Below are 15,000 nucleotides of genomic sequence, written 5' to 3'. Positions count from 1 at the left end.
GTCTACCTTTACTCTTTTTACCTTCTATCTTTCAATAAAGATCATATATAATCGCTTTTTACGTCCCGTAATCCTAAGTACATGGCCGTACATCCCGTTACGGAAATAGTCATGCCACCTTTATGTAACCTATTCATTTTTTAGCATACTCCCACGGACTGGTTTCATACACACTCCCCAAAGGATTTAGGAACCGAAAGAGTGGAGGGTTTGACGTCACGACTTTTCTTCCCTATTATGAATCTATTAAATACTTACTCAAGTGGTTGTTGTCATTGTGTTATGTCCCACTTTACGTAACACACCGACTGGTCGTTCGGTTTTGTAATTGAGGTCTATCTACTTCTCTTCTCTCTTTGGTGTAATGTCTCTCGTCTTATTTTTCCATTAGCAGTTATAATATATATATATATATATATATATATATATATATATATATATATGTGTGTGTGTGTGTGTGTGTTTATATATATGAGTGTTGTTGGGTACTTGTAGGTACGAGACTGCTCAATAATTTAGGTTAGAGCATATAAAAAGAAATAAATTCACTCACGTATTTTTTTCGTTTTGGCTTAAAAATACGTGAGTGAATTTATATATATATATATATATATATATATATATATATATATATATATATATATATATATATATATATATATATATATATATATATATATATAAGTTTCTTGTTTGCTTATTTGTTCGTAATTTTTTAAAATTTTATTTTGGGGGGGGGGGGGCGGTTCCGATAGCTCAGTTGGTAGAGCACTCGCTTCACACGCAAATGGACCGAGATCAATCCCGGATGCAGTCGAGCTTTTTTTTCTGACCCCCCCCCCCCCCCCTTGTCTACCCAGAACTAAATGGGTAGCTGAGTCTGTTAGATTTGGCGGAAAGTACTTTGCGATAGACTAGCGTCCTATCCAAAGGATAGTAAGCAATTGCTAGTGTCTGCTTCACGATATAGAAACCGGGATAAACTCCGGCTCCACGGGCCCGTGGTCCTGAAGGACTAACTCATTCTATTGTATATTTTTTTGTTTTGTTTTGTTTTGTGTTTATTTATTTACTTATTTATTTTATTTATTTATTTATTTATCTATTTATTTATTTATTTATTTATGTTTGCTAAAAAATAATTTACTGTTTGATCTTTTGAAAGTATTATCTACTGGATCAAGAGGAAGTGCAGCATGTCTAAAGACAAAGGATACAAGTGTTCTTTATGTCCCGAAACGTTAGAGAGAGCCAAAAAGGAGTTGAATGAACATGAGGAGACCAGACTAATGGAAGTTAATATTTTACGAAAACGTATCAAAAACGTCCCAGGTAAATACGCTTCAACAGTCGTAACGTCACTTCCTTCGTAATGATGCATGGTAACTTAGTAACTGGCTCTAAACTATCGGAACAATGGCGGACGCCCGTATTAAATATTTCTCCGACGAGCATAAAAGCGTATCCAGAGGAGAAAAAAAAAACCATAAATCTGATCATGTTTTGACTTTTATACATTATTCTGATAACAAGACATATGAAAAGTTCTAGCCAGCATGAAGAATAGAAAATACCGATTTCCTTCGTTTAGAACCACGATGGCCGTCGTTGCTGGGCGACGTGACATCAGACTATTGAATCCAATTATGAAGATATATTTGTGCGACTATGTGGTCTTGTGGTATTACACTCGCTTTCGGATCGGAAAGTCCTGGGTTCGAGCCTTGCTCGGCGCATAGTTGAGTCCTGTCCTTGGAAAAGGCTCTTTACTCACATTCTCTCACCGTACTCACGAGTACAATGAGTACCTGGCCGTTAACAGCGTTGTCTCTGTCTGACAAAAAATTATAATATGGACTTACAGGCATCATGCCTTGTCCTAAATGTTAAATGTTACTGTTGGACAGGGACCCCTTGTAAAGCGCTTTGAGCACGTTTAGTGGATATTGCGCTATATAAAAAAGCTCAAACTTCAAAGCTCAATTTTATATTTGTCCCAAATGTCTCGACCAAGGAACAATAGCGGGCTGATTCAGTCACTTCCACTGGGTGGGGTTCCTGACCTCCCATAGTGGACAGTGAGGTCACTTACTCTGTCTTCCATCCCCCTATATCTGTTTTCCAACTTGCTTTCTGTCTTTGTCTTGGAATGCTGGGCGGGGTTCCTGACCTCCCATAGTGGGCAGGGAGGTACTTACTGTGTCTTCTATCCCCCTATATCTGTTTTCCAACTTGCTTTCTGTCTTTGTCTTGGGTGAGATTACTTGGTTTTGTCCTGGCCCTGACTGGATAGCCTAAATGGGAGGGAAACAGTCAAATGTGTTGTTAGGGTTTTGGGAGATAATATTGTTTGTCTTGTAAATCATCTCTCTGTTATGCACTGCATTATGTTCTGTTTACATATTATATATGATTTGTAAACATTTGAGTGTATTCCTCTTAGTTGGGACCTGTGCTTGTGTCTGGATGAGACATTTAGCTGATCTCAAACTAAGTACTTTGATAGTATGCTCTTGTAATCTATATCTGTTTCCTATTTGAACCAAATCCCATTTGTCTTACCTTTTCTTAGGTGCTATAATTGTAATTCTAGAATCTTTTTACTATCCCATTTATTTCCTTTTTACTGGCGTTGATATGACCTAAATGGCTCTGACGGATCACTGTTATGCATAATGTGTCTATGTGGTCTTGTGGTATGACACTCGCTCTCGGATCGGAATGTCCTGGATTCGAGCCTCGCTCGCTCGGCGCATAGTTGAGTCTAGTCCTTGGAAAGGCTCTTTACTCACATTCTCTCACCGTATTCAGGTGTAAAATGAGTACCTGGTCGTGAACAACATTGTCTCTATCGGGGAAAAAATGTAATAATATCGCCTAACAGGCGTCGCGTCATGTCTCGTTCCACATGTTACGTGTTGCTGTTGGTCAGAGACCCCCCCCCCCCTCCTTGTAAAGCACTTTGAGTACGTTTAGTGCTGAAAATAGGTGAACAATCTTTTCAATTTTCGGCCCCCCATTTTTGGAACTCTCTCCCATCACACGTGAGATGCTCGGATTCATCGACAACTTTCAAATCTTTCTTAAAGTTTTATCTTTTTACGTCATAATGTTGCAATATTATTTTCATATTCTGTTGTTGTTAAATTGAATTCGTATCACTTTTCCTTTAACTCTAATATGTTTTGTTTTATATCACTGTAAAGCGCTTAGACTCTGTGACAACGTGGTAGAGCGCTATATAAATGCCATTTTATTATTATTATTATCATTATTATTATTATTATTATTATTATTATTATTATTATTATTATTATTATTATTACTATTATTACTATTATTATTATTATTATTATTATTATTATTATTATTATTATTATTATTATTATTATTATTATTATTATTATTATTATTATTATTATTATTATTATCATTATTATTATTATTTATTATTATTATTATTATTATTATTATTATTATTATTATTTATTATTATTATTATTATTATTATTATTATATTGACTTATGCCTCTTAGCTCCTGGCGGAGCATAGTCCCTCAACAGCACTCTTCCATCTTCTTCTGTCCTTGGCACAGACCTTTGCCTCACTCCAGGTAAGATTGGAGACGATCAGATCTTGGTGAAGGCTTGCCCTCCAAGTCTGTTTTGGACGACCCCGTTTCCTCTTGTCCTGTGGGTTCCATTCGAGAGCCTGCTTGGTTATAGATAGTTCGAAGATGACGTCACTCAGGTCTTTGTTATTGTTTTTTGCCATCCGCGTTTATGAGTAATGCTCACTAAACTGTATTAACCTGACTATAAACGTTCATGGATACACAGTTTTGTGTGTTGGTCCGTTATACTTCCGGATGGCAATGTTATGAGCTTTTTAGCCAAGCGCATACTATCTATATTGCAGGGCTCTTTCCGTAGGGTATGGCCAACCCATCGCCAGTTTCTGCGTCTGACCTGGACATCCTGGACATTATATATCATCATCATCATGTAGTTCCATATCTGAAGCAGACGTCGGAGGTCATCTTCCGCCAAGCTGATCTATCTCTTGCCAATTCTATTAAAGCAGCGCCACCTTTCTCAGCTTCATCTGTCCAAGTTCTTATCCCTTTCAAATCAGTCATTCTTTGTCTTCCTCTTATTCTTTTTCCATTCATCTTTCCAGTCAAAGCGAGTACTTCCAAACCAGGGTGGCGGATAATGTGTCCTAAAAATTCCATTTGGCGTTTGATGATTTTTATTATCAGTGATCTTTTTCTGTTTGCCATTTCTCAAATTTCTTCATTTCTTTTCCTTTCCACCCATGACACCCTCATCATTCTTCTGTAAAACCACATTTCCGCTGCCTCCAGTATTTTAACCATGGTCTTGTTTATGGTCCAGCTCTCACAACCATATAGCAGCACAGACAGTACATAGCAATCCAGGACTTTGATTTTTGTTTTCATATTAATATTCCTGTTTTTCATAATTGTATGCAGCTGGTTGAATACATTCTTCGCCATACCTATTCTTTTCTTTATTTCACAATCTGATTTTCCATTGGATGTTACATTGAAGCCTAAATATTTGAAACATTCAACTTGTTGTATTGTTTGTCCTCTGCTTGTTATTACACAGGCTGGTGGGTTACTATTTTTAGATACCGTCATACATTCTGTTTTAGATATATTCAGTTCCAGTCCCATATTTTCCCTACTCCTGACTACAACATCCAGTAATTCTTGTAGTTCATGTTCAGATTCTGCCAGTAGAACCGTATCATCTGCATACCTCAGATTTGTTACATTCTTTCCTCCAATACACACCCCCTTCTTATGTTCGATATCTCTTAATATCATTTCACTATAGAGGTTGAATAAATCTGGAGACAAAACACACCCCTGCCTAACTCCTCTTCTAATAGGTGTAAAACTGCTTAGCTCGTTGTCAACACGCATTGCTGCTTCTTGTTCCCCGTACAAATTCCGTAATATTCTTAAATCTTTACCATCAATGTCCAAGGATGATAGAATTTTGAATAGTTTTTCGTGTTGTACTTTATCAAAGGCTTTTGAATAGTCCATGAAACACATATACAGATCTTTATTTACTTCAATACATCTTTCCATCAGCATTGATAATGTGAATATTCCATTTCTGGTACCCTTGTCCTCAACAAAACCAAATTGCATCTCCCCAATTTCAGGTCGTATTTTATTTCTTATTCTGAGTAAAATTATCTTCAAAAGAATTTTTGTGAGGTGGCTCATTAGGCTAATAGTTCTGTGTTGTTCACAATCAACTGCCCCTGGCTTTTTAGGTAATGCTATAAAAATGGATCGTTTCATATCAGTTGGCATTTTTCCTGTGTCATACACTTGATTTAGAAGGTTTGTGATGAATTCAATCCCCCATTCACCCAGGCCAGTCAAGGCTTCAATTGTTATGGCATCAGGTCCTGCAGCTTTTCCATTTTCCATGCTTTTCATGACGTTATATATATTGCGCTATATAAAAGCTCATTTAATGGATATAGATATGGATAATTTCTAATTTATTTTATTCTACGAAGGTCTGACGCCTCGCACGGATACGATTTTCCTCCTGTCATTTTTACGCGGTCACCGCTTTGACCAGGAGAAAACGTTCAAGTTGATCAAACAGTACTACCAAATCAGAGTGGACAAACCGGAAATCTTTGCGGACCTGAAACCGACTCGAGTCCGTCACGCGATCGAAACCAAGGGCCTCCAAGTCCTCAGACACAGAGATGCTCTTGGTCGTCGTGTCATTGTGTTTAGAACTCGTGAGTATGCGCATGAATGAATATAAATATTATATAAATATACAAATAAATAAATAAATACGTACATAATGAGACCAATGATAAAGATCATCATCATCATCATCATCATCATTGTCATCATTGTCATCATCATCATCATCATTGTCATCATTGTCATCATCATCATCATCATCATCATCATCATCATCATCATCATCATCATCATCATCAGCAGCAGCAGCAGCAGCAGCAACAGAAGCAGCAGCAGCAGCATTATCATCATCAGCATCATCATTCTCCTCACCATCATCACCTTAATTATTATTATTATCATCATCATCATCATCATCATCATCATCATCATCATCATCATCATCATCATCATCATCATCACCACCACCACCACCACCACCATCATCATCATCATCATCATCATCATCATCATCATCATCATCATCATCATCATCATCATCATCCATCATCATCATCATCACCACCACCACCACCATCATCATCACCACCATCATCATCATCATCATCATCATCATCATCATCATCATCATCATCATCATCATCACCATCATCATAATCCCTTTCCTTATTACCATGCTTAGAGCTGTGGGACGTGGACAGATGTTCATTCATTGACAACATGAAACATTGGGCTATCGTCGCTCAACGTTTTATGGAGGTGAGTTTATTTTTTTTTAAAGTAATCAGAGACACTGTAACATGGATGCGAGACATGGTCTATAACCAAAGAATCAGAAAAGAGAATAACCGCTTTCGAAATGAAATGCTATAGAAAAATCTTACGCATCCCGTGGACAAACAAAGAAAGCAATACAAACATCATGAAAACACTAGGACTAAAAAAGTCCCTGCTAATGAGTAAGATAAAAAAAAGCTGAAACTCAATTACTTTGGGCACCTGAAAAGACACGACACACTAGAGAGAGAGAGAGAGAGATGTACTGGAGGGCATGGCGGAGGGCAAAAGAGGCAGAGGAAGACCACAAAGAAGATGGCAACAGGATATACAGGAATGGCTCAACAACGGCGTGACGGAATGTGGCAGATGGGCACAAGACAGAGACTTCTTCCGAAGGACTGTGTGGGAGGCTACGTCCAAGTGATATGCCACAGAGAGAGATCAGAGACACTAGTCTCATTGCTCTTTGCTTAATTTTTCAAAGCATAACACACTTTATAGTCACCTGGAACAACTACAAAAGACGTCTAACTTCTACGTCATGGCACAAGACAGAAGGGCTAGAGCTCTGATGGTCGCTGGTTCGGATAAGTAAGTAAGTAAGCCACAGCATACTCAAGTGTAAAATGAATACTAACAGCGTTGGCTCTGTCGAATAGGTTGTAAAAACACCTTCCAGCCGTGATGTCTTGTCCTACATGTTAAGTGTTGCTGTTGACTTGAGACACCTTGTAAAGCGCTTTGTGAACTTTACGTGGAAATTTCAGCAAAGAAAAATTCTTTTTTGTTTTAAAGTGAAACGTACAATGGCAATTGCTTGCTATGTGGATAGGATGATTGTCTATCGAAAAGTACTTTCCGTCAGATCTAACAGGTTCAGCAACCCATCCACTGCTGTTTGGACAGGGCGGGGGGGGGGGAGGACTGGCGTGAGGATTTCCTTAAGAGAAATTGAATGGAAGCTTCCATTTAATCAACAAAGACAGTTAATGTGGACGTTTCGGGTTTCCCCTTTGTCAACAAAACACGATTAAAAAATGAAACACAAAGGACAAATGAGAGATGCCTATTGATCCTTAGTGTTTCATTCGTCTTAAGACTTTATATAGGGAATGAAATTAGCGGAAGAGTAGCTTCCCTTGATTGGACTTTACCGATGGAGAAGTTATTTGTAAACAAACCAACTACAAGCCAAGCGCTCCAAATACAAAATTTATTATTCATATTTCTGTACAAAAAATGCATAACGTTGATTATGATATGCATTTTTGTACAGAAATATAAACAATATTTTTTTTTATTTGGAGCGCTTGGCTTGTAGTTGGTTTGTTTACAAATTACTTCTCCACCGGTGACGTCCAATCAAGGGACGCTACTCTTCCACTAATCTCATTCCCTATTTATAATATGTGTTTTGTTGATAAAGGGAAAATTCGTAACGTCCACATTATCTATCTGTTGATAAATTCAAGCTTCCAATCACTTTCCTACTGTTATTTATTTCAATGAGCTTCAAACAGCAACATTTTCATTAAGTAAGAGAAGTTGTAAAGATGTTTTTGTTGTTTTTAGGGGTTTCACGGCGCTTGCAAGACATTTAGTATTTAGGTTATATCAGCGCCAGTAAAAAGGAAGAAAATGGGATAGTAAAAAGTTCTAGAATTACAGTTAAAGCGTTCAAGAAAAAGTAAGACAAAGGGGAACTGGAAACAAATAGGGATCAGAGGTAGATTCCAAGAGCATACTACCAATGTACTTAGTTTGAGATCACCAATAAGTCTTATCTTGACACAAGCACGGTCCCCACTAAGAGGAATACACTCAAATGTGTACATTATACATTCAAAATAACAAATATAATAATATAAAAACAGAGTGATGATTTACAAGGAAGAATATACCATCTCTCAAAACAATAGCTATGCATTTGACTGTTTCCCTCCCAGCCAGGACTCCGGCCAGGGCCAGGACAAAACCAAGCAGCTCATTCCAAGACAAAGACAGAATGCAAGGTGCAAAACAGATATAGGGGACAGAAGACACAGTATGTACCTCCCTGCCCACTATGGGAGGTCAGGAACCCCACCCAGAAATTGTAAAGACAGTGGACAAACTATAACAAACTTATAACAACTTATAACAAACTAAAAGTCAAATAATTTTATATTAAATATTTAAACATGTTTACGGTATTTTTTTTTTGGGTTATATTTAAGATTATCCTTGAAAATTTCTTGGAAGTTTTGATGAATTTTCTCCATGACAAAAAGGAAAGGAGGGTTTGGGGGGGGGGGGGGGTTGTTTCCACCATACATAATAGATTTTGCTTTGATCTTTTTTTTCTTTACAACGTCCTTCCTCATCGCCATCTAATCATCTCAGTGTTGATACAAACGAATCAGAAATATTCAATATTTTCTTTCTTTAAGTATTCCCTTATTGTCCCTCGACTGGTATGTGCTACACATTGGACTGTCCAAGCAACGTCGAAACCATTCAGATCGTCTGTGCGAAGGAGTACTTCCGCAGTCTGAACGTAGTTTGTTTCGGTGCGTACCGTTCCACGTTCACTGTTCAGAGGTGAATAATGATCTATATTTACCACAATGGACACCATTAAGCTTTTGTCCCCAATGGCTGTGCACGCGATACGTGATGTGCCATTGTCGAAGTGGGTCATGGTGAACGTGTCACGTATCACTGCAGGGGCTGTTTTATTATAATCGTTAATATACAAGGACACATCGACTGTTTTATCATCTCCTCCTCTCTCACCACGAGCTTTACAACGTAAATGTTTAACGGGAAACAATAGTCGTTCTGTATCGAGCGTCATTTTCAAAGTCGTTCTGTTTTTAACACTTTCTAAAGTAGAAACCTCAGAATCCAGCAGATCCTGAACTCTGTTTGAATCTGGAAAGACCAGAAGCATAAATTCTATGGGTTGGAAACCGGAAGCTTGGCATGTGATCTGTGCACTCCCATTTCTGAAATCTTTCACAGTCATGAAATTGATTAAAGTAAATCCGAATGACAAAACTGTATTTTCTGTTGATTTGATTGTCCCATTCTCCGTGAATACAACGCAACGATATGTGCCTTCGATTTCTGGAGTAGAGGGCCCCATATTAATCATGGACAATGCTGAAAAGCCGTTGAGGGAATATGACATTGATTTGACTGGCGGAATGTAGGGTTTATCCTTTACAATAAAAATAGATTTGATATCTGTGCCTTCGGCTTGGCAATAAAGCACACAATCGCCCCTAGAGTCAGGATATTCTTTGCTTCGGCATTTGAACACATAATCACCGATCTGCTTTATTATTGTATTCCTTGGCAGGGCCGAAATCTTGTATGGCAATCTCAACATTATATCTTTTTTAGTTCTGGTGATTCTGACTCCTCTCTCGGCAAGATATTTGCTGCCCACCCACGTATAATCCAATTCAAGTCTACCGCTAATTTTTCTAGATCCTATCTTGACAATTATTTTAACTCTCATGGCTGTACTTCGGTCTGCAGGCATACTTTCGTTTCCAACATCACCCGCGACATCCATCTTAGATATGTGGATTATTTCATAGTTTAACAAAGGATCTTGATACTTGCTGTTCATAACATTACTAAAACCAATGCTCGCGTATATTTGTTTCTCATTGTCCCAGTCCCACAAAGTAGCGATTAAAGTCAATCTTGTTTCATGACTTGGAATTATCATGTCGATATAAAATTCAGGATCAAATCCCGGAGTGATAAATATTACGTCTTCAATTCTGTCAGGGGCTGGTGGCAAAACCCTAAATCTTGGCGGTGCAAGTAGTTGAAATGTTTTATTTTCTAGCCAAGATTCATATAATATTATAATGCCCGGATGTTTTTGGTCAAAAGTACAAGGGTCGAGCTCAAGGCCTACGGTGTACTTTTTGCTATCGATGAGACCAAATGCATATCCAAAGTAATCCTTCACCAAAAATTTATTATGGTTGTTTAAACCGTCACTACATCCAGAGGCGTCAACATCGAGTCGAACAGCTGAGAAAATTTGCTTGGGGTATTTCCCACTGGGTCCCACTGTTTTATTAATGTAATCAAGCGAAAACGTTCTAATAATAAAAGCCTGGGATGAATGACTCACGTTGAACGTGAACTGGGTCACGTTACCTTGCCGTACAGCTTCAGCAGATACCAAGTACAGATTGGGCCGAGTCCAGTTTGAAGGATGGTCATTGCCCTCGAAGGTTACGTTATTTTCCACCCTGTCTCGGTCTTTCTTAATAATTCTCTTTATATTAGAAATTATTTCAGGAATTTCCTTTGAGGTAGTCTCAGATTGGTTGTAGAAATGTGAGCAAATGTCTCTGAGGGTGCTGGAAAGGTTGAACGCACTGTGAAGGCTGTTCGTGTCTCGCCTGTGTATTCGGTGAGAGGCGTGAATTCTCTTGACTGTAGCTGTCAGTTCATTAAGATGGTATGCAGCCTTCTGAAATAATATAGCGTAATAATTATAAGCCATGAAAATGTAAATATCGTTTTTTTTTGTTGCAAAAAAAAAAAGCCTCTTGTGCAGGGGCGTGACTATATTGGTTGATTTGGTGCCTGGCACCGCATCCATCTTTAAAAATGGATTATAGCATTTTTAAAAAATATAACTGAGAAATTGTATATTCCGCCTCTTACTTATTTGAGTAAGTCTTTTCTATATTTTTTCTTCTTTCTTTTGTATTTACAAATATAGCATGTTTTAAGTCATTTTCTTCTGATTCTGGCACCAACTTATAATGTAAGCATGCCACGCCACTGCTCTTGTGACATTTACAAAGAAGAGAATCACATTGAAATCAGAGATAGTGATAACAGGTACTCAAACCACCACGTTTTTTATGCTTCTATGGTCATTTAACTGACATGATTTTTTTTCTTTGCTCTATCACTATCAGTCGTGATTGATGTGTCTCTATTCTGACACGAGTGTGCTCTCGTCATCCTCCTCTTAATAATATCTCTTTATCAGTCTGGCCTTTGGAAACCCTTGATCATACTCAAATAACGCTGTTTTTGTTTGTTTGTTTTTTGTTTTTTTTACCTCCCATAGAGAGCAGGGATGTCATTTTGCGCGTATTTTATACCCCCCCCCCTCCCCACCTATATCTATTTTCCAGTTTGCTTTCTGTCTTTGTCTTGGAATGAGATTACTTGGTTTTGTCATGGCCCTGGCCGGAGTTCTTGGCTGAGAGGGAAACAGTGAATTGTATTGTTATTGTTTTGGAAGGTGATTTTTTCCTTGTAAATTATCTCCCTATTATGTATGATTATATATTTTTTTGTTTTGTTTTGGATATTTCAAACATTTTGGGTTGTTTTTCTGCCTGGATTAAACCTTTTTGGTGATCTCAGACTAAGTACACTTATGGTGTGCTCTTGAAATTTACTTCATCATCGTTATCATCATCATTGCCTTTTTCACCCTGGGTTAGGGTATAGGCCACAGACAAACAGTTTCCATACTTCTCTATCCCGAGCTAACTTTTTTATTTCATGCCATGTCTTATCACTTCTTTGTATATCAGCTTCTTTAATTCTTCTCCACAATCCACGTGGCCTTCCCCTTGATTTCTGCCCTGGGGGTTCCAGTCCAATACTTTCTTTGTTATAGTGGAGTCATTCTTTCTAAGGGTGTGTCCAATCCACCTCCAGTGGCTTCTTCCTATTTCCTCTCCCATTGGTTTCTGTTGTGTTCTTTTCCATACTTCTGCGTTCCAAATTTTATCAAGTATACTTATAGTGTGCTCTTGAAATGTACATAATTTCCCTACTTGAACCATTTCCCCTTGTCTGACATTTTCTCGTGTGTGTTTTAAAAAAACATTAAATAAATGATTTAAATAAAATTCCCTTTATTCATCCCATATAGGGATTGAGATTAGCGGAAGAGAGACATGAGACACTTCACCGAAAGCGAGGACGAGAGAGAGACGCATGCGCAAAACCATGTTGAAGTTCACTCTGTACGGTGACGTCCAATCAAGGGACGCTACTTTTCCGCTAATCTCATTCCCTATTGGAAATTTGTCTTTCGGGTTTATTCTAAGGGATGAATGGAATAACTAAGTCGTCAGCCGCAGTGCAGCACCGCAAACTGAACGAAGGCGAGGAGGTGGCATTGCTCAATACAACACAGGAGAGCGGGTATTCGAACTCTGTACCTTTAGAGTATGAAGCAAAGACCGTAAAGCTGAACCACGGTACCCCATGACAAATGTGACCCTTCGTCTCTCGAAACGGTATTATGTCGGCGTCAATTGGACCCCGAAAAGTGACTTTAGAATTAAATTGATAGTAAATACCAATTTTTGAGCTTTTGCATTGTGAAAATTGTCTTCATTCTTTAACATAACAAATCAAAACAAACTCCAAGTTTTATGTTTTTGTCAATAAATTCAATTTTGTGCACCCAAGTCATCCCAACATAGGCGCACGCACAAGCACTACAAGTTCATTACGCATGCCTAGTCTAAATAAGAAAGGGCCAGTGCAAAATTAAAAATATAAAAACCATTACCTTTTCTAAAAACTCTAAAGTATCAGTAGTTTCCTCTGAAGAAACGAAATATTTTGAACACACGAATGTCAAACACACAATAATGCACAGCCAGAAATATCGCCAGGATGTGTCAGAAGCCATCTTGGTTTGAGATTATTCATACAGGGTATTCTATATTCACCGCAAAAGCAGCCGATCGCAAAAACAAAATGGAGATGTCCGGTGGATGCCGTATGTGCCTCAAGGCCCGAAGAGGATGAAGTAAGTAAGTAAGTATTCGTGACCCTTCGTCTCGAAACGGTATTATGTCCGTGTCAATTGGACCCCGAAAAGTGACTTTAGAATTAAATTGATAGTAAATACCAAATTTTGAGCTTTTGCATTGTGAGAAATTGTCTTCATTCTTTAACATAACAAATCAAAACAAACCCCAAGTTTCATGTTTTTGTCAATAAATTCAATTTTTTTGCACCCGAGTCATCCCGACATAATACCGTTTAGGGACGGTGGGTCACTCTATCTTTCCATGCGTCGCTATGTTTACTGAGTATCTTCGCGCTTCAATTAACTATAAGTACTTAATATTATTATTGTATGTTTCAAAACATATTGTGTACTTATAAAGCCTCGCGACATCAAGTGCTTGTCTTTCGGAGAGGACAAAACTGTTAGTTTGTCCGCTATTATTGTAATTATTATATCTCAACGACCCATTTAACCCTGTCCTTACCATCTATCAGAAAATCGTCACATTTGTCACGATACAACCGTCTATTTTCCCATCCAGATTTCATTTGTTTTTGCTATAGCAATTAAAATCTTGACATTCTGTAATAGAGCTCGTCATATTGTCGAACAGTATTATGTATAGAATGTGCTTGTTGCTTTTCTGTTTGAGTTAGAAATGTCCGTTTTTTTTTGTTTTGGGTGGGTGTGACGTTTTGGGGAAAATTCTGAAAATGGCTGGTAAGGAGAGGGTTAAGCCAGTACAATCTCACAGAATTGTTACTGTTTCGTCGCCTTTTTGTCATAGTTAAAAGCAACACTTGGAGAGCTTATAAATTGCCAGCGTAAAACCTTTAAAAACAAAACAGTTGGGACCTTTGAATGTCTCAAGAGATAAAAAATAAATAATTGAGCTTTATATAGCGCAATATTCACTTAATGTGCTCAAAACGCTTTACAAGGGGTCCCTGGTAAACAGCAACATTTAACATGTAGGACGGGACATGACGCCTCTTAGGTGATATTACAATTATTCGGACAAAGACAACGCTGTTAACGGCCAAGTACTCATTTTACACATGATTACGGTGAGAGAATGTGAGCTTAGAGCCTTTTCCAATGACTCAACTATGCGCCGAGCTCGAGGCTCGAACTCAAACCCTGGACCCTCCGATCCGAAAGTGAGTGTCATACCACGAGACCACATAGCCGTCAGATGCATGTCGATGGCCTGTTGATCTAACCTCTGAAGTAGCGTCTTTGCAATACTATACTTCAGAGGTTAGATCAAAGGACGGACCATCGATGTAAGACCCTTGACTTCACTCTTGTATTATACCAGGGAGAAAAAAAGCATAGTCCTTAACTCACTCCTTACCAGCTATTTTCAGAATTTGACCCGAAACTTCATACTCACCTAGCACAAAAATAGATTTTTCAGACATAATAGTAACGAGTATATGCTTGTTTTGTTCAGAAAGAAAATGAGCTCTGCAACACAGTATCGGATTTTTATAGCTATAACTATAACAGAAATGGAATCAGAACAATAAAATCGTTGGTTATATCGTAACGAATGTGAGGATTTTCCTTTGGGTGGTAAGGAGAGGGTTAAGAGCCATTATGCCCATGAAGCCAGAGTTTATCCCGGTTTCTATATTATCATTAAAAATGGGCAATATCAATTGTTTGCTACCCTTTGGATATGACGCTATTTTATCGAAAAGTACTTTCCGC

The 15,000-nt window shown here is 38.1% G+C and overlaps 2 protein-coding genes across 2 annotated transcripts; one reads left to right on the top strand and one right to left on the bottom strand.

Annotated features, from left to right (window-relative positions):
• Positions 1 to 1,196: 1,196 nt before the first annotated feature.
• Positions 1,197 to 5,823, top strand: LOC144977946 (alpha-tocopherol transfer protein-like). Its single transcript, XM_078923356.1, has 2 exons — positions 1,197 to 1,332; positions 5,570 to 5,823. Exons 1-2 carry the CDS (start codon positions 1,197 to 1,199, stop codon positions 5,821 to 5,823), a joined length of 390 nt encoding a protein of 129 aa, XP_078779482.1.
• Positions 5,824 to 8,653: 2,830 nt separating this feature from the next.
• Positions 8,654 to 13,672, bottom strand: LOC144978031 (uncharacterized). Its single transcript, XM_078923507.1, has 3 exons — positions 13,656 to 13,672; positions 13,057 to 13,277; positions 8,654 to 10,977 (listed from the first exon to the last, which is right to left on the bottom strand). The coding sequence occupies exons 2-3, from the start codon at positions 13,177 to 13,179 to the stop codon at positions 8,893 to 8,895; spliced, it is 2,208 nt and encodes a 735-aa protein (XP_078779633.1). The 5' UTR covers positions 13,180 to 13,277; positions 13,656 to 13,672; the 3' UTR covers positions 8,654 to 8,892.
• Between the last annotated feature and the right edge of the window lie 1,328 nt (positions 13,673 to 15,000).

The sequence above is a fragment of the Berghia stephanieae genome, chromosome 8 (assembly GCF_034508935.2).
Source record: "Berghia stephanieae isolate SIO BIC M18660-M18661 chromosome 8, UCSD_Bste_1.3, whole genome shotgun sequence".
Lineage (NCBI taxonomy): Eukaryota > Metazoa > Mollusca > Gastropoda > Nudibranchia > Aeolidiidae > Berghia > Berghia stephanieae.
The sequence above is the reverse complement of the archived record's forward strand: the minus strand, read 5'-3'. Positions and strand labels throughout refer to the sequence as shown.